Genomic DNA, 23,626 nt, shown 5'->3' with positions numbered 1-23,626 from the left:
AAACTCTAATGTTTAAAGATTATCCAATAGCTTTATATATTTGGTAATGGTCAAATAACAAGAAGCCCACACAATTAGAGGTGTTACCCGATACCTAACCTAGATATTACAGCTGCCTTAGGCTGCTGGAGACACACGTACATCTGCCAACATTTTCTCCCCTCTCTCCTCCTCTTTCCTCCTAGCTCATCCTCTTCCTTCTCCTTATTCCTCCCACATTAGCTCCTCCCAAAATACCTAGTTTAATATAGTGGGAAATATACTGCTACACCATTATCTGTTGTTGTTGTTATTATTATTATTGGATAATTTATTTTCATTTCAGATGTTATCCTTATTCTCCATTCCCCCCAGAAACCCCTTATCCCATCCCCTCTCTTCCTACTTTTATGAGGGTGTACCCCCACCCATCCACCCACTTCCACCTCCCCACCCTTGAATTCCCCCACACTGAGGCATCCGGCCTTCACGGGACCAAGGCCCCCCTTTCCCACTGATGCCCGACAAGGCCATCCTCCCCTCATATACAGCTGGAGCCACGGGTCCCTCCATTTGTGTTCCCAGGCTGGCTGTTTAGACCCTGGGAGCTCTGGTTGGTTGGTATTGTCAAGCCACTTCAGCTCCTTCAGTCTTCTCTCTAACTCCTCCATTGGGGACCCTGTGATCATTTCAATGGTTCCTCTAATGCATTTGGGATGACTGCCTCAAAGTAACCAGCAGCTTTCCTGACAACTCCTTGCTTTTTCTCCTGCTAAGAACTGTAGCTGTTTCTGTTTTGTTTTAAAACCTTCTGCTACCATATCCACCACTTCCACCTCCAGATCCACAGCCACCACCATAGGGATGGACTGAGCTTCTTCCACCAAAACTGCCCTCTTCATGGGTCCATAATCTGATTGCTGCTGTCCACTCTAATTTCCAGAGTCATTATAGTTCCCACCACCATAGTTACCTCCACCAAAATGTCCTCCTTCATTGTAACCATCAGATCCTCCTCCACCACCACATCCACCACCTTGGTTTCCATATCTCTGTCCACCACCTCCCTAACCTCTACTACTGTAACCAGGACCACCACCATAGTTGCCACCATCACCTCCAAATCTGTTATATCCACCATCACCACCTCCATAACTACCTCTGCTGCCACTGCCTCCACCACCATAGCTTCTTCTTCCACCAAAGTTTCCTCCACGACTGAAGTTCCTTCCATCACCTCCAAGTTTCTTCCATGACCCACGAAGTTGCCAGCCCCACCTCCACGACCTCTCTGTGATCCAGCAGACTGCATCTCTTGATTAGAAAGGGCCTTTTTCACTTCACAATTATGCTCACTAATAGTGTGGTATTTCTGAATAACAATTTTATCAACTGTGTCATGATCATCAAAAGTTACAAAAGCAAATCCTCTCTTTTTCCCACTCTGCCTGTCTTCCATCACTTCTGTGGTTTCAGTCTTGCCGTACTTTTCTAAATAGTCTCTCAGTTTATATTCTCCCGTATCCTCTTTAATACCACCAGCAGAAGTTTTCTTCACCGTTAAATGGGCAATATATAATGCTTGAATTTAGTTATATCCAACTATTCCATATATGCTTCTGGAAACTGAGACTCTTGAGATTGTGAAGGTGTCAAGACCATGACTACTTTATTATAATGACCTGTGAAGAGTTAACTAGGGTCAGCTGGAGCCAGATTGAAGTTCGTAACGAAGTCACACTGTACCTGCTGTATCCTATGAACTCAGAGCTTTTCCTTTAATTCCTTTGTCAGTGGTACTCTCAGCTGGAAGGTGAAGGCACCTGAGCTGCATGGTTCTGAGTTCTTGCCTCTTAGCATAAGGTCCTGGAGATACTTCCTCAGAGAACTCTAGCTAAAGTGAGCTCTTCATCCTCTATTTTCTAGGAAGTCTTCCCTTACACATGGAGACAGGGTTAACCTCCCATCATCTTGCTTTAATCATCTTTCAAAACATACCAGGGTAATGTTTTTTTTAAAAGAACGTGTTATAATTACGGCCTTTGTTTATTTATCTCTCTCACTCTAGAGTATGAGTTCCTAAGGGGCAGATGGTATTTTATTCAGTTTTCATTGCTGATTCGTGGTAAGTGTTAAGTAGATGTTTGCTTAATGAATACAAATATTTGTGAAAGTTAGATTTAGGAAACAACAAAATGTCTTTGGCTTTGTCGGTCTGCTAATAGTATAGGTGCTGCAGTAATGAGCACGTGTTTATAAAGGAGCTAATAGAGCAGGCTTCAGACTGCTGGTTTGGAGATGCCTGCTTGTGAAAGTGTCCTTTGACTAGTTTCAGAGAATCTAGATTTTTGAGAGGATTTTCATTATTTTGTAAGTGCTAAGGTTCACTGAGTAAGTGTAGATTCTCTGAACTTGAAATGTTTGAGCTAACAGTACAGTTTATACCAAACATCTTTCTTCCCCTGACTGTGGAATGTTGGCACGTGTTGGGCAGAGACATTCTTCTGAACAGCCATAGTAGAAACTAGACACTGGAGCTGGAGAGATGACTCATCAGTTAAGAGGCTTGCTGTTCTTCTTTTGCTCTTGGTTGTGAGTACTGAGAGGGATAGTGCACATGGAGGCCCCTCACCCCCCCAACCAAGAGCTATCTGCACTTGAGAACCTGCTGGCAAAGGGAAAATCAGTTTTTCCAATGGAATGTCTCTGGGCATACCAACCCCACTCCAGGACATTCCTCATGCCCAGGAGTAGTTAGCCAGCACAAAATGGACTCAGTGGTATTTTTGTGGGCTTTTCGTTTCATTTTGCTTTGCTTGGTCATTTTGTTTTATTTTGTCTTTTGCTTGTTTGTTTTGATTTTCATTTTGTGGTTTTTTTTGTGTGTCTTTTTTGTTTTTGTTTTGTTTTGAAAAGTGTATATGAAAGAAAACATAAAATTCAGTGGATAGCGAGGTAGAAAGAATCTAAGAGTAGTTGGGGCATGGGAAAGTATCATATTGTATGAATTTTTTTTAATTAAAAAAGTGTTTGCTGTTCTTGGAAAGAAACAGAACTTCTAAAGTTCAGTTCTTAGTACTCACACCAGGCATCTCATAACCACCTCCATCTCTAGGGGATCTGACATTCTCTTCTTACTTCTTTAAATATCCTCATACATGAGCAGATAAATACACATACAAATGCAAAAAATGAGTACTAAAATCAATCTTTAAAATACTATAGATCTGGATTTATCATGAACTTTACTAGTAGACAACACACTGTACATGGTAGTGATTCATTGTTGGATAATTTTGTTCTGTGTGTCTGAGAGTGGACTTCTAGATGCATGTGTGAGTTCTTTTTTCCTCCATAACCTCACTTCTACCTAGTGCGGTGGTGGTTTTGCTTTGTATCCTTTTGCTGTAATAAATCTTAGCTGTGTGCTTGACTGTTCAGAATCCTGTGAGTCCTTGCAGAAAGGACTCTGCAACTCTGAACTCTGGGAATGATCTTGAATCTCCTGACTCAAATAATTCTGCTTTTTCAGTGGGAGTATGATGATATGATGAGAAATACCAAGAACTAATGTTCCATTCAGACAATTAAAAGCGGTTCATTGGTAGTGTGTCTCAGTATCTATTTTAGCCTGAGTTTTCATCAAAAAGTTCCTCAGAGGAGGTGGCTTTTAAATTGAGATCTGAGTGACAGGAGGAAGTCATGCATAAGAAAGAGGGTGAGAGAACATTTCAGGAGAGAACAGTGCAGAGGCTCAAAGGCAAACCTGCATGATGTGTTTAAAGATGATAGAGGAAGATGGGTTACTTAAGAGTAGGGGCAGCCTAGGGAGCGAGTGGGTGTTCACCAGCATTGGGCGGGACATTCTGTAGGCCACAACAAGAAGGAATGCTTTTGTTTTCAGTTCACTTGTATTTCCAAACTCTTATGAAAAAGTTTTAAGCTAGGGAAATCACAGATTAGATTTATGGTTTTAAATACTCTAACTGTAGGTCTGGAGGATAATTTAACTGAGTTAGGGATGTGATATGTAACTTATGAAAATGGAAGGAAATTGGGAAAATACCAGTATGAGAAGAAAATTGAGAGTTTTGTTTTTAAATTAGAATTTCCAAATGGAAATATCAAGAAGGCAATTGATACAAATTGTTATAGCTAAGAATGTTGATCTTTTTATTTTACCCATCAGAGATTATTCAGAGTTTACCAGTTGTCAAATATTTTCATGGAGTGAAGAATTCCTTGAGGACTGGAAGACAGCCCCTTAGATAGGGACCTTGTCTACAGAGGAAGGCAGGCAGATTTGCAGACCATTATACAGTGAACTAAGTGTTGTTTTATGTGATTTCAAGATGGTACTTTTCTCCTCAAATATATTTTTGATTCAATTTTTTTTCAGCTCAAATCTTGGTATCTTATTTTATCTTTTCTTTTCTTTTCATTTTCATACATGAGTATTCTATTGGATCATTTCCGATCTCACTCTTCCCCCTGCACCTACCTCCATGTCCCTCTTCTGCTTTCTAATTCATGAACTCGTCTTACACATACAGTGCATACACATACAATGCATACATGTACTTTGCTGAGTCTATTTCGTGTTGCTCATATACGTATTGTTTAGAGCTGACCTCTTGGGAACCACATAATCTGTCAAGGGTTAGGGCTTATCCCTTTCTGAGAAACTATTAATTGTCTATACCTCTTCATGTAGGGGTAGAGTCTTGGGAGATTTTCCCCTATTCACATTGGCCAACTATTATCATTGTGAAGTTTTTGTTAAGTAGCTGTATTGTTGAGATTTCACGGGTGCAATTTTCCTGGCATATATAGCAAACTACCCATGGACGCCATAGTCCTCTGGCACTTATGGTTTTTCTGCCCTCTCTTATATGATATTCATTGAGCCTTAGGCATCAGGGTTGTGTTGTAGATATATCATTTGGGATTGGATACTCAATTGTCAGTTGTTTTCTGTAATGTTTCTGTTTGCTACAAGAAGCTTCTTCTGTTAGAGTTAAGAACTACTCTCACTGTGGGTATAAGTATTTAAAATGCAGTTAAGAATTATATTGGGTTAGGTAAGTGACAATAGTAAATTCTCCTCTAGGGTCTGTGATCTTAGCAGGAATGGGTAGCTGGCTAGATTTATGATAACAGACATAAGTTAATTCCTATTGAGTTCAAGTAGACAGCAGTGGTTACTCTAAAGATATGTGACTGTTGCACCCTTGGGGTTCTCCTGCTATGTTGGTCATTGCTGTGGTTCATAGAGCTGAGCAGGACTGTTGATAACCTTTCTACATTGGCAGGGTACATAGCACCTCCATGAGAGCCACTGCTCAGGAGCCACTGCTCAGCCACTGCTCCCTGAGCAGATGCTCTCATGGAGGAGACTTCCTTGTTAGTTCCAGCTCAGTTACTGCCTAGTTCTGTGGCTGAAATGTATGATGTGTTCAATATTCGGTTCTTACCTTTAAGTTCTGGGAGGCAACCAAAATATATTATTTTGGGGGTCTCTTTAATTCTACTCACCAGCAGCTTGAAGGGCATGCCCCTTGCCGGGCATTAGTGTTTCTTTTTTTTTTTTTTGGTTTTTCGAGACAGGGTTTCTCTGTGTAGCCCTGGCTGTCCTGGAACTCACTCTGTAGACCAGGCTGGCCTCGAACTCAGAAATCCACCTGCCTCTGCCTCCCAAGTGCTGGGATTAAAGGCGTGCGCCACCACCGCCCGGCGGCATTAGTGTTTCTATTGGATTGTCTGTAGCTCTTGTTGGGAGCGTTATTATCCTAAATGATGTAATTTCATTCAAATTATATGTGCACATGTATACATATATGCACTATATATATTTAAGTAAACATAAGGTAATATGTTTCTTTGTGGCCTTTACAAATCTCTTTACTGTTGTTTATTCTTCCTTTCTTCTCCTGCATTGTTAACCTTAACCCCCTCAGTTAAATCCTCCCCATTCGGCTCAAATCCTCAATTTCACTCACAAAATCAGTTTTCTACTACTTTCATAGTTGTAGTGTTTATTGAACTCTTTGACTATTACAGTCTTCATTATAATAGGTATTTTACATTACTGAGTGCTCAGATCTGTTTCTGTTGCCTAGCATTGTGTTGCACACCTAGGGTTCTCTGTGTAAGTAGAGCTCATTTCCTTCACACTTGACACACTCTTCCCTCCTGTCTCATAAAACTTTAGCAAATATTTTTATTAATTCTTTAAGAATTTCATAGAAAATATTTGGATCATATCTACTCCTCCTTTTTCCCCTACTTTTCTCAGATCCGCCCTCACCTCCCTAGTCCCCAGTGTCATGTGCTTTCCTTTTTTTAATTTCAATAAGCTCTAGAGTCTCAGTCTGTGCTTCCAGTATAATTCTGGGTATGGGCCATCCACTGGAGTATAGTAGACCTGTCAGGGGACACACCATTAAAGAAAACTAATCTTCCCTCCCACATGAGCCATAGACTGTCCATAGCGCCTCAGTTAGGAGGAGGCTTGTGAACCCCTTCATCATCCATGCTAGAATGCTGTCGAGCCTGACACTGTGTATGTCTTGTGTAGTCACCCACAGCTGCTTTGAGTTTATGGGTACAGTCTTCCTGCCATGTCCAGAGGATTCTGCTTCATTTCAATTTTTTTTCAGCTTCTGGTTCTTAAAAAGTCTTTCTACTACTTTCATGATGGTCCCTGAGCATTGGGAGCGGTGTGACATAGAGGTCCCATTTATCACTGAACACCACTACAGTTACTCTATATGAATTTCTGTGTTAACCACTGTCTACTGCACAATGAATCTATGATGAAATATGAGATGTGCACTTATCTGTAGGTAGAAAGCTATGAATTTAGAGGTCATTATGATACTTTGTCCATTTGGCAGAAAAATAATAGGTTCACCCCTTGAGAATGTGAGCTCCCCGTTTCTTGACCACATTTACAGTATGAAGAATAAGTTTCCGCCTTTAGAGGAGATCTTAAATACAAGCAGAAATAGGTTGGTTATCCACATAATGTATGTGTTAGTATTGCACCAGTGGGTGTATATCTTGCCACACCTTGTCACAAGGTTCAGATCTGAGTATGACTTACTGATATGTCCCCTACTTCCCCACCTTCACCCCAGCCAGCAGCCTGCCCGATACTCTGGGAACATTTATATATATATATACACATACATACATATACATACATATACATACATACATACATATATATATATATATATATATATATATATATATATATGTATCTTTCTTTCTCCTTTTTGATCACTTTTCCCTTCTTGTATAAGTACATATAGATGAAGGTAGGCAATTACTTTGTTTTTGTCTTTATCATTTTAATTATCTAATTTGCTCCGTCAGGAACTCAGTATGATTTCTGTTTAACGGTGTGTATGTTGGAACAGAATTATATAAAGATTTGAACAGATTCTAGCCTGATCTTGTTATACTCTTGATGGCCTGACTTGATATGGCTGCCTTAACTTGTTACATAGGTACTACTTTTCCTACTGCTTTGAGCATGTTTTCTCTTACAGAGTTCCATGCTTGACTGAAGAGCGTGATCTCTATTTTAGAAAACGTATGCCTCTTACCCTGTAGATGCTAGTGGTTAAATTTGAGCTGCTGCTTTCTGCTCTGACATTATTTTGCTTCTTATTACCTCCAGCTTCTTTTTTTCTAATTAATTGGCTACATTAAAGAAATCTATCCTTGAATGATATGCCTAAAAATAATCTTTTCTTACAGTTATTTATATATGTTCTTTCTGTTACTCTTCCAGGAGTACCCTTTCTTTACCCTTCAACTTATTGTGAAAAATAGGCATGGATAATAAACTCAAATAGATATTTTTGAATTTTAAAAATGACTTAAAATTTACATGCTAGATTTATGATTAAAGAGAATTTGCTTAATATACAAATATTAAGCAAATATTATATTATTGTCATTTAGGGAAGGTCTATTGGCTGCTGTGGTTCTTTGTGTTCTTTGTGGTTCTTTGTTCTTGGCTAACTTCTGATTAAGTAGTTAGAAGAAAAAAATATATATTAGTTATATGTTATTTACTCAAGTAAAATAATTAAAAGATCTCTGAAAACTTACAGTTGTCACGTTATTACTATTTTCTTCTTATGTCATTTCTTTAATTCATAAGCTTATGTTATTTGGTTAATAATAGACCTATAATCCAAGAACTTGGGAGGCTGAACCAGGATGGTTATTAGTTCAAAGATTAGTGTGGGCTATATCATGAGAGACTTCAATATAAGACAAAGCAAAGAAAATGTGACATTTTATACTCCTTTGATCCTAATATAATTTATCTCCAATTAAAAATTATATATATATATATATATATATATATATACTTGTATATATAATATATATTTGTGTAAATGTTCTTTTTATAACATTTAGTTCTGAAAGTTTCCTGTCATGAGTAGAAAATTCCTTGCTGCCAGGAATAGTTTGTTTGTTTGTTTGTTTGTTTCTCTTTCTTTCTTTTATTCATTCTTTCTTTCTTTCTCTTTCTTTCTTTCTTTCTTTCTTTCTTTCTTTCTTTCTTTCTTTCTTTCTTTCTTTCTTTCTTTCTTTCTTTCTTTCTTTCTTTCTTTCTTTCTTTCACCAAAGCAGGGAGTGGCCATAGTTAGATGAGGACTCTTAATTAGCTCAATTGAAGAATCATACTATTTATTGTGTTTGATCTAAAAATTTAACTTGATCTATTGTTTCTTCTTGTCTTGGTACAGCAAAAGTGGCTCCTGCACTTGCATGAACAGTAAGAGTGAGAAGAAACTTTCAGTGTTTTCCCAGTTACTTTGAAATAATAGGCAGAAAACTAGAGATTCAGTTGCAACAATTATGAAAATGGGCAACTTCAGTACTGTGGTGTATCAGCTCTGTGTTTAGTACTTTGTAAACATTTTCTCTTAATTGTTTTTCTATGTTTTGAGATTGGGACATTGTTTCCATTTTAGGTATTTGAGAAAGTAGTTCTTCTGGTTGCAGGGGTCTGAAGCTCCTTGGAGTACACTAATTTACTCTGCTCCTTTGAAGTAGACAGACACACTGCAAAGAAACTGAAATGTATTTACAGGAAATTGTGAAGTTAAGCATGTTGCATCCTACTCCTTAAATTCAACATGTCCTCTCAGAAAACTCTTTTTTTTTTTTTTTTTTTTTTAATTTTTTTATTGGATGTTTTATTTACATTTCATATGTTGTCCCCTTACCCCATCCCCCACCCACCCAGGAACCCCCAATCCCCTCACACCTCCTCCTTCTTCTTTGTGGATGTAACCTCTATCTACCCCCCCACTCCCACCTCCCCACCCTCAAAACTCCCACCCCCTGGGGCATCCAGCCTTCATGAGGTCAAGGATCTCATCTTCCACCTGTGCCCAGCAGGGCCCTCCACTCTTATATATTCAGCTAAGGCCCTGGATCCCTCCCTAAGTGCTCCCAGGCTGGTGGTTTAGACCCTGGGAGCTGTGGTTGGTTGGTATTGTTGCTCTCCTCATGGGGCCACAAATCCTTTCAGCTCCTTCAGTCTTCACTCTAACTCCTCCATTGAGAACCCCATGATCACTTCAATGGCTAGTTGTGAGCATCTGCCTCTGAATATGTCAGACTCTTGAAGACCTCTGAGGAGACATCCATATCAGGCTCTCAGAAAACTCTTAACTGCAGAGGACTTTGAGAGTGTTTTCAAATTCATTTAATCCCATCTTAAAAATATTCGTAGGCTCATTAAACCACACATATATTTTGTTGCTCCTTCTAAGAAGGACCGAAGCACCCCCACTTGGTCTTCCTTCTTTATGGGCTTCATGTGGCCTGTGAGTTGCATCTTGGGCATTTCATGGTTCTGGGCTAATATCCAATAATCAGTGAGTGAATACCATGTGTGTTCTTTTGTGATTGGCTTACCTCACTCAGGATGATAATTTCTAGTTCCATCCATTTACCTAGGAACCTCTCAAATTCATTGTTTTTAATAGCTGAGTAATACTCCATTGTGTAAATATACCAAATTTTTTGAATCCATTCCTCAGTTGAAGGACATCTGGGTTCTTTCCAGCTCCTGGCTATTATAAACAAGGCTGCTATGAACATAGTTGAGCATATGTCCTTGTTATATGTTCGAGCATATTCTGGGTATATGCCTAGGAGTGGTATAGCTGGATCCTCAGGTAATGCTATGTCCAATTTTCTGAGGAACCGCCAGACTGATTTCCAAAGTGGTTGCACCATCTTGCAGTGCCACCAACAAGAAGGAGCAACAAAATACTCAAGGGAGCAAATATGGAGACAAAGTGAGGGACAGAAACTGAAGGAGGGGCTGTCTCAAGACCACTCCACCTGAGTATCTATCCCATGTGCAATCACCAAAGGTAGATGCTGATGTGGAAGTCAGGAAGTGCATGCTGATAAGAGCCTGATATGGATATCTCCTCAGAGGTCTTCAAGAGTCTGACATACTCAGAGGCAGATGCTCACAACTAGCCATTGAACTGATCATGGGGTTCTCAATAGAGGAGTTAGAGTGAAGACTGAAGGAGAGCTGAAAGGATTTGCAGCACCATGAGGAGAGCAACAATACCAACCAACCACAGCTCCCAGGGTCTAAACCACCAACCTGGGAGCACTTAGGGAGGGATCCAGTGCTTCAGTTGAATATGTAAGAGTGGAGGGCCCTGCTGGGCATAGGTGGAAGAAGAGAACCTTGACCTCATGAAGGCTGGATGCCCCAGGGGGTGGGAATTTTGAGGGTGGGGAGGTGGGAGTGGGGGGGGTAGATAGAGGTTACATCCACAGAGAAGAAGGAGGAGAGGTGAGGGGATTGGGGGTTCCTGGGTGGGTGGGGGATGGGGTAAGGGGACAACAGGAAATGTAAATAAAACATCCAATAAAAATTAAAAAAAAAGAAGTTGGGACTATATGTAAAAAAAGAAAACCCACACATATAGTAGTAATTCTACTGCTTGAGAATAAGACCACCACTACCATCACAATTTAAAGCCAAATTTGAAGCAAGCCTTATTAAATACTGGCCAAGTGATGGACTCTTGCTGGTACAGGGGCTTGAAAAGACAAAACCGTATTTGCCATCAGGTTCAATTGGGGTAAGCATATATCCTGCCGGGCTTCCTGCCTTCATTCAGTCAGGGCAAGTGTACATCTTGATGTATTTCCTGCCCACTTAACCCTCCCTCCCCTGCTACCCACATGTGATAAAGCACATCTGGTACAGCTTAGGTTAACCCATCATAGAACAAATAGGAACTTAACTGCAAACAGAACCCTTAACTTATAAGGTATATTTTTACTGGTTTGGTCTCATATTATCTTGAGTTGTATCCTGAGTCGAATCTTTGACTGATGGGTACTTGTTTATACTGGGATCTAATAACCATCAGCTTAACTGTACCCAGATTTCCTATCTAGTTTATCAGATTATCATCTAGTTAAGGCATTGATGATGCAAGAGCCAACAGTAATTAACAGAATCAGGAGGATCAAAGGCCCTGTGATGACTGACATCAGAGTTACTTACTATCTAGGAGAAGCCTGGAAATGAAAATGGGTACTAGTTATTTATTTTATCTCTGGTTCCCTTTTTGCAGTGTTTCTTGAGTATAGCTAGATAATCTCTAATGATTCCTGAGTGGTTTGTATAGAAACAACGATTTTCTTTTAAAGCCATACAATACATCCTTCTTCCGCATAAAGCAGGTTGCGTGACCTATCATATTGAAGAAGTATTTCAGCTAATGAATCTACCTATTAATAAATCTGAGTCAATTTGATTTTAATAGATACCTTTCTTGGTATATCAATAGGCACACTAGGTAGCTATTTTTTGTCAGGGAGTTTCCTTTTGATCTAGCATTCTCTAGAATATTGAGTGATGAACTCTCTTCTGTTAACTACTTTCTGCTGAAACTAGGACATTGTTGTCAGAACCCAGGAAAACTAGAATGTTAGTCAAGGTTAGGAGGGAATTCAGGCAATGGGGCATTCACCAGAAGCATCTGGTTCGCTGACCCAGCTGAAGAGACAGGGAGCCATCACGCCTGCTGGACTGGTCCACATCAGCCTCAGCACATCCAGGGCTTGCAGTCATTTGTAGTCCACAATTCTTGGGTGGTATCTGTCAGCCAAGTGGAAATCTGCTGAGACAGATATAGACTAGGTAAAGAAGTTAAAGTTAAGGAACTTAAAGGAAGATCTTACATTTGGAATTTTGAGACCCATAGTCTTAGTAATTAAGAAAGACGAGGAGTCCCAAGACCAGGAAAGAGGTCCCACACTCAGGAATAGGCAAATGGGGAAACTTAGGCTGTACTTATCTGGAGTCTCTTGTCCTAGGAGAGGTAGGTACATCTGAGTCTTAAGACTCCCATGACTTCCTGAAGCTTACATAATTTTTTAGTTTACAAAAGAGATAAAGGCTTTAGATATATTGATACTGCAATTATGCTAAAATTCACATTTTAGAAAAAGCAGGGGCTGGAGAGATGGCTCAGTGGTTAAGAGCACTGACTGCTCTTCCAGAGGACCTGAGTTCAATTCCTAGCAACCACATGGTAGCTCACAATCATCTGTAATGAAATATGATGCCCTCTTCTGGTGTGTCTGAAGACAATGACAATATATATGTATGTATGTATGTATGTATGTATGTATGTATGTATAAAATAAATGATGGGTGTCTAGAAACCAGCTGGAGTAGACTCGTGCTTTTGAGTCATATAGCAAAAGCAATGGCTTTGGATTAAAAAGCATGCACATTTTTCCCCCAGAGAGCCAGATATGCAGATTGGGCACAGATATTTTTAGCCCAATGAGAAGTACCTTTAAGTCTATATTTAGAAGAAAATTAAAATATTGTGTTTGTGACTGATAATAGCAATTGGTGTTTTACCAGCTTAGCAGAACTCTATTTATCAATGTTAAAACCCTGAACTTTTTTTTTAATGTTTATTTCTTTTTTTTAAGACTTATTTATTTATTTAATTTATGAGTACACTGTCGCTGTCTTCGGACACACCAGAATAGGGGATCCACAGAGGGATTAAGTGATACTTGACCATGACCACAGCTACTAAGTTATGAAACTGATTTCCTCCAGAAAGCTTGTTTTTAGGTTCCACACATCATCATGATATATTAAATATAGTTTTCTTTACTATATCCTTTACAGAGGTTTGTATATTTATTCAAGGCCACTGATTAAAAATGTATAATTTGTTAAAATTAATTTAATTAGTATAATTAAAATAGTTTATTGATAAATACTAAGACTCTAGAAATGAAGTTCCTGGATCAAATATATTTGAACTATGTTCACATTCATTCTTATTTCTCTAACTTCTAGATCCACCACTAACTTTCTTCTTTCCTGCAATTTTTGTTCTTTCTTTTAAAAATAAGCCATCAAGTTTAATCTGTTCTACTCAAATCTTTCTGAGTTTGGGATCATCTACTGTAGTATGCTCAGTCTACCAGGGGTCACACTTTTAAGGGATACTGACGTTTTTCAAGGTAATTTTTTAAAGGTACTTGTTTTTTTCTAGTTGTATTGACTTTTCATCCATTTTTTATTCATGGAAGAGAGTTTAGAGATTTACATAGTGTTATTATTTATAATATTTGTATCCACTTATCTATAGTGAATTGAACCTAAAAAGAGGGAACAGTTAGTACAGTATGGAGATAACCCCTAAGAACCCCTAGTCCGTGTTTCAAGAGAAAGTCAAAACTCTTTCGGCTGTATAGATGGGATAAGGGTCTCTATTCTTTTCTGTCATGTTCTTTCACTTGCTGGCATGTTTGCTGTGTGTTTTGTGGCCTTTGGTCCTTTATGTTTTTCATTCTTCTTTCTCTGTGTTTGTCTTTTATTTATCTAGGAGTTTTGCCTTAACCTTATAGTAGCTTATCTCCCTTTGCTTCACTTCCTTCTTTCCCAGCGGGTTAATCAGTAAGTATTTATAAAGTCATGGTTGTAGATTTTTTGGCCAAGAAGATAGGTCTGGTACATTTTGGGGTTACTTAATTATTAATTTCATTGTTCTTGGACAACAAGGGAAATTACACTTTTTGGATCCTGTCATTTTGATCTGTGGCCCAGATATTAGTGTTTGATGGGCATGTTGCTTTAAATGGCTTTGCTTTTTTAGTTTTGGCTCTGGCTGCTAGCTTTTAATAGAAATTGTCATTTGACATATATACTGGTATCTTCTAAATGCCAAGTACAACCTCTTCTATAAAACATATTATGGAAAACTGTAAGGAGAAGGAATATTTAATCCCGTATTTCAGCTAAGGTTGAACTCTTATCTTTCTGTCAGTCATTTGCAGGATACAATGACTTAACAAATGACTTGAGCAAATTACTTAACCCTTCTGTGCTACAGTTTTGTCATTTGCAAAGTGGGCAAACTCTTTAAATGATAGAGATGATTAAATGATTATGATATGGAAGTATAGGATGAAGTACGCCCTTTTCTTCCCAGCTTGCATTTGATCATACATAGTGTTTATCACAGCAACAGAAAAGTAAACTAAGAGCCGACTTGGAAATTCTTTTTTTTTCTTTCAAATATTTAACTTTTAACTCACTGCCACTTATTCTGTAATTAATTATTCATAATTAATTAATTATCCACTTATCTATAGTGAATTGAACCTAAAGAGAGGGAACAGTTAGTACAGTATGGAGATAACCCCTAAGAACCCCTAGTCCGTGTTTCAAGAGAAAGTCAAAACTCTTTCGGCTGTATAGATGGGATAAGGGTCTCTATTCTTTTCTGTCATGTTCTTTCACTTGCTGGCATGTTTGCTGTGTGTTTTGTGGCCTTCGGTCCTTATATTTTTCAAGGGAAATTGTGAGAGGTTACAAGAGTGGGGGCAAATACAAAGGAATGTAGAGGTGATTGGGATTGGGGTGCATGGTGTGAAATTCACAAAGAATCAATAAAAGGTTTTGTAAAAGTATGGATAATGATATGAGAGGGATTCTTATATTTTAAACAGTCTCTATTGCCATATATGTTAAAATATATACCAGCTCTCCTGGTCTCATGCCCGCAGGGTTAGCTGATCAGCAGCACCCCCCACTTTCACCCCCACAACCCAGCAGCTAGGGCCAGTTGTATCCTTTTTACTGCCCAGCAGACAAGAGGCCCCCTTAGGACCAGCTCACCTGCCAGAGTCAGCTCTACTGTGCTTGCCCAGGCAAGGTTCAAGGAGCCTGGTCTTCTGAGTACTACAGTAGGTAAGGGGCAGAGACAGCTCGCCTACCTGTTGGGTAGGGCATCTCTCACTTGCCCATGCTGCTGCATGACAGATGAGTTGAGGGGCTAGCTCTCACACTCTCACACCATCAGGGTCAGTTTTACTGTGCTGCCCAGGTAGGGTACAGGGCCTGCTCTACTGGTGCTGCAACAGGTGAGGGGCAGAGACAGTGCTCCTACTCTCATGGCCCCAGGGCCAGCTGAGCCCTGGTGAGGGTTGAGCCAGTTCTCAGACATTAATATGCCCCTGGGTGGCAACCCAGACCAAGGACATCCTCCTGGCCTTTGATGGTAACAGAACCCTGCTATTATGGGCCATCGACCCAGACCATGGTTGCAAGTGGCATCACTGGCTACTCACATCACTACCCTTGAGTATCGAGTTCTGCCTCTCTTCATTGTGCCCACATCCTTCTGTTTCTCTTTTTCTTCCATTTCTCCACCAGTTACTTGCTCTTCTTAGAGGCACGCAGTCTCTGAATGTCTAGGGTCATTCTCAGGAGTGGTCTCAGGACTGCTGTGCCCTCCCTACTCATGCTTTATGGCTACAGACAGGGGTCATCTGGGACATGGTCTGCCCTCCATGGAAATTTTATCTGGGCACTAGTGGCTTGCTTTTGGTAGATACATAGCTATGCCTTTTGTTTTATAATTTGAAAGTACTTATATCTTATATAATGTGTATTTTTTCTTTTTCTGTAGAGAGTGATAATGAACTCTCAAGTGGAACAGGTGATGTGTCAAAAGACTGTCCTGAGAAGATCCTCTATTCTTGGGGAGAATTGTTAGGAAGATGGTAAGAATTATTTTTATTAAAATATTTACCTGTATATACTTAGTGTTGATTTTTATACCAATTAAAAAATCTGTCAGTAAAGAAAACTTAAAACTATAATATTAATAGCTATCTTAGTATCCTTTAAATTAATTAATATCCTTTAAAAGTTATTTATTAATAAATTCATTAATTTATTAATGTGTTTATATGCAGGATAGTGTGTATGTATGTTGTTAACAGGACAACTTTGTGGATCCCATCCTCTTCTTCCACCTTCATGTATGTTTCAGGAGTCAAACTCAGGTCTCCAGGCTTGCACAGAAAGGGCCTTTACTAGCCGAATACACAGGCCCTTGATATACTGAAAGACATAAAAATTAAAATGTGATTTCTAGATGCCCTTTATGTTTGTCTGGAAGGACATCCATAACCTGGTATGGGTTCTATTTAAGTTCCTTTCAGAAGTTATTTTTCATAACCCAAGTTTGAAGGCCGGGTGAAATGAACAAATTCATAGAAAGATCTGGAATGCCAAAGTTACTCGAAATGTAATAACCTGTATTATGGTCTGGTATCTTTGAATTCATTTCTTTATCGAAGTGTTTTCTTTTCTTTTTTGACAAAGAGTTTCACATAGCCAGGGTGACCTTGAATGTAGCCAGCTATAACAAGGACTTCTGATTCTCCTTCCTCTGCTCCCACGTGCTACGTTACAGATGTGCCAGCATAAGGAGTCTATGCAGTGCTGGGCCTTAGGCGCTCTAGGCAGGTATTCTCTCAACTGAGCTAAATATCCAACTCTGCTTCAAAATGTTTTCTTAACAAAGAAATTCTGAAATTTAATTAGAAAATTCTACCAAGTAGTTATAAAAGGTGAACTGTTAAGTTTTAATTTTATGCAGTCTTTCGCAGAATATAGAAGATAATTGTTTTGAATTAATTTTATGATACTAGCATATACTGATCACACAACCAAATTAAAATATTATGACAAACCACTGTCATATAAGCTTAAAAGTACCCAACAATAGTAAGAATGTGTCAAAATCAGTGATTTATAAGAAAAAGGCAAATAAAGCATAGCTAAGTGTGGTTTATTCTGGGAAATCACATGTGCGTCAGCATTTGAAAATAAATTACTAAGTTGCCATATCATCACTTGAAGAAAAATGTAACTATTTCAATAGATGCATTTAAAAATCTTCATCACTCGTTAATGATATGGGTCAGCAAACTAGGAATTCAGGGAGTTTCACAGATCTCTAATAGGCACTATTACAAAATCTCTAGCTATTGTTGATTTTGTTTGTTTGTTTGATTTTGCTTTTCATGATAGGATTTCTCTGTGTAGTCCTGGCTATTCTGAAACTCACTCTGTAGACCAGGTTGTCCTCAAACTCAGAGATCTACCAGCCTCTGTCTCCAGAATGCTGGGATTAAAAGAGCATGCCACCACCATGAGGCTGCACTGTTCTCTTTAAAGTCAAAATCTTAAGACTGGAACAATGTAAACATATTCAGTCAGAGCATTCTTATTTACTTCATATAGTATTGGGGATCTTTTAAAAATATTACTATATTTTTTAAATAATTTTTAACTTTAAATATATTTTGATTATAGTCTTTTCCTCCCCCAACTCCTTCCAGGTCCTTTACCCATCTCTATCTACCCAACTTTAAGTTCTCTCTCAGAAAACAAACAAAAACCTAATACAACGAAAAACCAAGAAAACAAAATAAAACACTACCCAAAAGGAAAAAGAAAACACTGGGCTCTAACCAATAAAAGCACGACAAAAGTCTGTGGAGTCCTTTATATGTTGATCACCTATTCATGAATGTGAGGCCTATCCTGCAGTGAGTGAGATACGCAGTGTCAACTGGTTTTCCTTCAGCCAGCAGGTATAAGTGATGGTTCAGTTGTTAACCTTTATCCTAGTGTCTAGATTTTCATTCATTCATTCATTAAAAAAATAAGAACAAATTAAAATAAAACAAGAACTATCAGATCGAAGTTGGACAAGACAAACTAACAGAAGGAGAAGAGCCTAAGAGAAGGCAGAAGAATCAGAGACCCACTGGTTCTCAAGCTCAGGAATTTCTTGAAAACCAATGAACTGGAAGCCATAATATAAATGCAGACCTGTGCATGCTGCTTCAAGCTCTGTGGGGTCATAGGAACTTTGTTTTCTTGGCGTCTTTGATCATCTTGTCCTACACCCTTTTGTCCTCTCCTCTGCAGGGTTCTTTGAGCTATGGGTGGTGGGGATGAGGAGGGGTTGGTTGAGTGGGTGAGGAGGATAGTTGATGGAGACATCCCACTTAGGGCTGATTTTTCCAAGATTTCTTTCTCTCTCTGGCTGTGGGACTCTATATATGTTCCCATCTGCTGCAGGAGGAAGCTTCTCTGATGATGGCTGAGCAAGGCACTGATGTATGGGCGTAATTATTATCCTTTATGAAGAATATTTTTTTGTGTTAAAGTACTGATTGCAAAAATACTGATTAGTGCTTTGCCTTAGTTGTAGAGTCTTTACTTAATGTGTAAGGTTCTGGGTTTACTCCTTAGCTCCTCTAAAACAAAACAAAGCAAAATTTAAAAATGATTATTGTACAACTAGTATTTTTTTGGTCTATATATAAATTTTTAAACAATTGCCTTAGATATCTGTCTTGTTTCTAGGGAAGGCTTAGCACATGCTGTGATTGGTTGTCTCTTTCTGATAACTGCATTTAGTGTTGTCCATCTAAGCCGTGGATATATGTTGTCATATTTTTACTAGAAATATTGAAAGCGTTATTTAGTTAACAAATTACTTTTGGATCATTGAGATGGCTCAGCAGGTAAAGGTACTTGATATGCAAGCCTGAGGACCTGAATTTGATCCTTGGAAGGAAAGAACCCACTTCAAAGAATGGTTCTCTGACTTTTACTTGTCCACACACCCCACTTGCACAATTATGATAAAATATTTTTTCAGAAATCATTCATACTTTTACTGGTCATATATGTTATTACCATTTGGCTTAATATCCATTACTTATTATCTATTAAGTTACTAGGTAATATAGAGAGTTTTAATTGCAGTTTTATTGTATGAAAGCCAGCAAAGTAAGGCTCTTATTCCATGATAGTATAAGTTACCCAGTTTTTAAAAAATATTAGCCTAATGGGCAGTGGTGGTGCATGCCTTTAATCCCAGCACTTGGGAGGCAGAGGCAGGCAGATTTCTGGTTTGAGGCCAGCCTGAGTTCCAGCACAGCCAGGGATATACAGAGAAACCCTGTATATAGTGAGTAATGCAGCACGTGTGACAAACCACACGTGCGGGCGGATTCAGAGACATTACAGGGTTTATGAAGAGCCCAGTCGAGCATGCTTTACCTGCAGGTATCTGTCTGAGTTGTTACAGCTAATGCTTTAACATGTATTACATTTGATGATGTTGAATCCCTCTTTTGTAGCTTTATACATTATGTGACTCATAATTTGTAGTATTTTCCTTCAGCTTCAAGGAAATGTAAATGTACTTAGGCCTTTTTGTACTCACATGGTTGCTTTTAATTAGTTTAGTCTTTTACCTAGGGAATCCATAAATTTAACTGCCTTCAAACCACATGTTGTTCTGATCCAAAAGTATATTCAGAGACTTATATTGAATTATAAAACACATGATTTTATAAGCAATCTGAATTCTTATGACATACTGTTTTTAAGTAGTCTCAGACTCAGTTGGATAATTAAAAAAAAAAAGAGCTTCAAGTAAGTTCCAGGCATCAAATAGTTTATTCAATTATTTCTTTTCAAAACTGATTAATACTTTTCTATGTGTCATATTTTGTGGAACACATTAAGCATGTTAGCTTAAGTTAATTAAATTTGATCTTATGTAAGTATATAAAGGTACTTTAAAGAATTGAAGCTAATTTTTATTATATATTTTATATTTATAGAAATAATAGTTGTGTAAATAAATTAATATATTTATATAAGTATAAATATTTATATTATTAACATCTAGAGAAGATTTTACCATAAATGAAATAATTCAAAAAGAGTATCAAAATTAAAGGACTTTCTAATTATATTATGTGCATACATATAAACACTATATATGTTCTTCTAAATTCATATATGTTTAAAAGCAGGTTAAAAATATTGTGTATCTAGAATAGCACCTGTATACTTTTTTGAATCATGCTTTTTTCCCCCTTAGCAGCATGTTTCTTTTATAGTGTTAAATCTTTCATGTACTAAGTCTTTCTACTTCATTTGATCTGAGCCCATCAGTTTTACCAGTTTTCATTTTCTATCTCTCCCAGTCCCCTCTCCACAAGTGTTTAGCTGAATGAAAGTGGAATGGTCATAAATCTAATGATGTGATAAGTTTACTTTAACTTATTATATATGTTTAGAACATTATGATTTTCTCCAGAGATGTCTAGATTAGGACAATATGTTGGAAACAAAAAGCCTTTGAACATATTTCAGAGGAAGATGCCAAAACTTTGGTCTGGGCTGGTGATAGAAGGGTGTGCATAATTTGGAGAAGTATGTGGGATACCAATTATGTAAAACAGACATATGGATTCCATGACTTTTCAGTTCTAAAACTTGAAATTAGAGCTGTTGTGCTAGTTCAAATTGGGATACATTATCAGGCCAAAGCCTGATTTGGGTGATTATATCAGGGTCATCTCTATGACGTAGTGAGCCAGAAATGAGAAATGTCTGAGCACAAAGGCCTCCACCGTAGCTCTGTGTCAGGAAAGAGGGGAGGCATGAACTTGTATTCATGAGACTGGAACTGTAATTCAATTTCTTGACCAGATGGCTGTTGATAGTTATAGCATAGTTACCATGTGATCATTGGCTTTGGAGAGCAGATGTTTGCCTTTTTTCTGATTGTAAACAGCCCTTGAGAAAATGATAAGACTGATAAGCATAAGCTGTCGCTTTAGCAAGATGCAGTTGTTTAGGTGTTTTTAGGAAAGAGTAAGGCATTACTTTAGGGAGTACTAGTAGTTCACATAGGCCAGCAAGATAAATCTGGACAACAATGAGGAACTTTTCCCATAAGGTTCCCTTTGGGTACTTTAAATCTAGATGGTCCTTTGTGCTCAAGTTCACATGGAAACAGTGTTCCAAATTAGGTGAACAAGACAGGTAGCTTCCCAGCCAATACTTGGGTCAGGATATGGGGACTATAAGAAACTGAGGTTTGAATATTTTATTCTTATAGTGTAGGCTTTTGTTTTCATTTTCCCAGTTCAGTATGGCCATAAAGAAGTGGGTACTGTCAAGGTGTGAAAGGCTTATGATTCACTCACAGCATCTCAAGTCATTCTCTGGCAACACACTTAAGATGCTATACAACCATCTCAAGGGACTTAAATGGTTCTTTTTTATGTTGGATATAAACAAAACCAAATACATATGTTAATACATAATGATCATATGGAAATTGAAAAATATAAATGATATGGTGAAAAAAATTCCCTAAAGATGGAGTAACGTGGCTCAACAAAATATAGGATGACATAAAGAAAAGAATAGTTAAACATGTCACTGTGGCTTAAGCACTACTTTTGTTTAGTGCTCCCAGTCAACTTTCTTTTCATCTAGGCTTATACTTTTGCAAATAAGCTAATAAATATTTCCATAGCAACAGCAGTTCAGGACATGGATTGTGACTGGTTTATTTTCTTCTTTTCTCAGGCACAATAACCTTCGTGCCCGGCCAAAAGGGCTATTCACCTTGGTAAAGAGTGGTGTTCCTGAGGCACTAAGGGCAGAAGTATGGCAGCTATTAGCAGGATGCCATGACAACCAGGCAATGCTGGATAAATACAGAATCCTTATCACAAAGGTAGGAAATTCTAATAAATTTTCCTGAAGAAACATCAAGTTCTGTATTTCAAAGCTCTACTAACCTATTAGTGTCTTGAACGTCTCTAAACATTCACCAGTGGCATGCTGTCAGTGTTTTATTCTGTTCTGAACACTTGCTGGATCGTGGTAAATAGTGCCTATGATAATAGTCTTGAGTACTTCATACCTGGTTTCACTGTACCATTCTGATGTAGAAAAAATTTGAAGTGATAAGATTGATGCTACGAAGGGTTTGCTAATAAACTTGCTTAGGGAACATTAAGTAATACAAAGTTGAAGTGATCTAAAAGAGCATGCCTCCAATATGCTTATAAGACATCATTTACTAATGGAGCCTGTAGAAGCTGGAAGAATGAAAATTTTGTATCATAATTGAAGCTTAGATTTGTCAAGAAAGTTTCTGCTGATGTTTGTTCACCAAGATTGACCTCTGGTTAGTCTCTATTCTTTTGACAGTTAAAAAAAGCGACAGCCCTGACATACGGCTAGCCCATCCCCATATCCAACTACGTGTCTCTATTGTGCAGTACATGGGGACAGTGCAGGATCACATTCATCATTAAGTCCTTGTCTCCCATCAAGCCTGTGGTGGTTTGAATAGGAATGGCCTTGAGAGACTCCTCATGTGAGTGAGTGCTTGGCTCATAGAGAGTGGCACTATTTGCAGGCGTGGCCTTGTTAGAGTAGGTGTGGCCTTGTTAGAGTAGGTGTGGCCTTGTTAGAGTAGGTGTGGCATTTTTGGGGGAAGTGTGTCACTGGAGGTGGGCTTTGAGGTCTCATAAAGTTAATTCTAGCCAGTGTGTCCCAGTCTCCTTCTGCTACCTGCAGATCAAGATGTAAAACTCTCAGTTTTTTCTCCAGCACCATGTCTTCCTGCCTACTGCCATGTTTCCTGCCGTGATGGCAATGGACTAAACCTCTGAAACTGTAAACCAGCCCCAATTAGATGGTCTTCTTTATAAGATTGTGGTATCTTTACAGTAATAAAACCCTAACTAAGACAAAGTCCCTTGTCATTTTATCAGGAAAAGTACAATTCTGTCAAGTGGGCAAGATGAACTTGGGTAGCAACTGATGTGCTTAAGAAATAATTATGGCAATATCTTTGTTGTGTAAATCTCCTATCTGCCCAAGTGGTTAGATTTGTGGTTCCCTGCCTTATTTAAAGTATAACCTGGGGTGTGACCTGAAAGAGATTTGAGGGTGGCAGCCTATGTAGAATGCATAAGTTTCAGGTGTATGTAAGTTAGTAAAGTCTACTGGTGGTCACCCTCAGTTAGTAACTGTGTCATAAATCTTACAACTTAGCAAAATAGAATACTGAATCCTTTGTCTCAAGTTTGGCCAACTCAGTATCCCCCTCCCTTTCTATCTCCCTTTTCCCCTCTGTTTTTTGTTGTTGTTTTTTGTTTGTTTGCTTTTTGGGGGTTGAGGAGGAACAGGGTTTCTTTATATAACAGCTTTGGCTGTCCTGGAATTCATTTTCTAAATCAGGCTGGCTTCAAACTCAGAGATCCACCTGCCTCTGCTTCACAAGTTCTGGGATTAAAGGCATGTGTCACTACACCCTGCTTCTCTTTCTCTCTTGAAATGTAACATTAGACATAGAACAGAAACCATGAGAAAAGCTGACAAATGATGCATATGTCAAATAGG

General features: G+C 38.4%; 1 protein-coding gene across 4 annotated transcripts in view; it reads left to right on the top strand.

Annotated features, from left to right (window-relative positions):
• Rabgap1l (RAB GTPase activating protein 1 like) overlaps positions 1 to 23,626 on the top strand; it is a 567,726-nt gene that overhangs the window by 131,076 nt on the left and 413,024 nt on the right. For all 4 annotated transcript variants that reach the window (XM_028758413.1, XM_028758415.1, XM_028758421.1 and 1 more), the window contains 2 exons: positions 16,002 to 16,095; positions 21,797 to 21,947. In XM_028758413.1, the coding sequence (XP_028614246.1) occupies positions 16,002 to 16,095; positions 21,797 to 21,947 (245 nt within the window). The remainder of the gene's footprint in view (positions 1 to 16,001; positions 16,096 to 21,796; positions 21,948 to 23,626) is intronic.

Source organism: Grammomys surdaster, unplaced genomic scaffold (assembly GCF_004785775.1).
Source record: "Grammomys surdaster isolate TR1022 unplaced genomic scaffold, NIH_TR_1.0 130, whole genome shotgun sequence".
Lineage (NCBI taxonomy): Eukaryota > Metazoa > Chordata > Mammalia > Rodentia > Muridae > Grammomys > Grammomys surdaster.
Note: the sequence above shows the minus strand (reverse complement) of the source record. Positions and strands in the feature narration are given on the sequence as shown.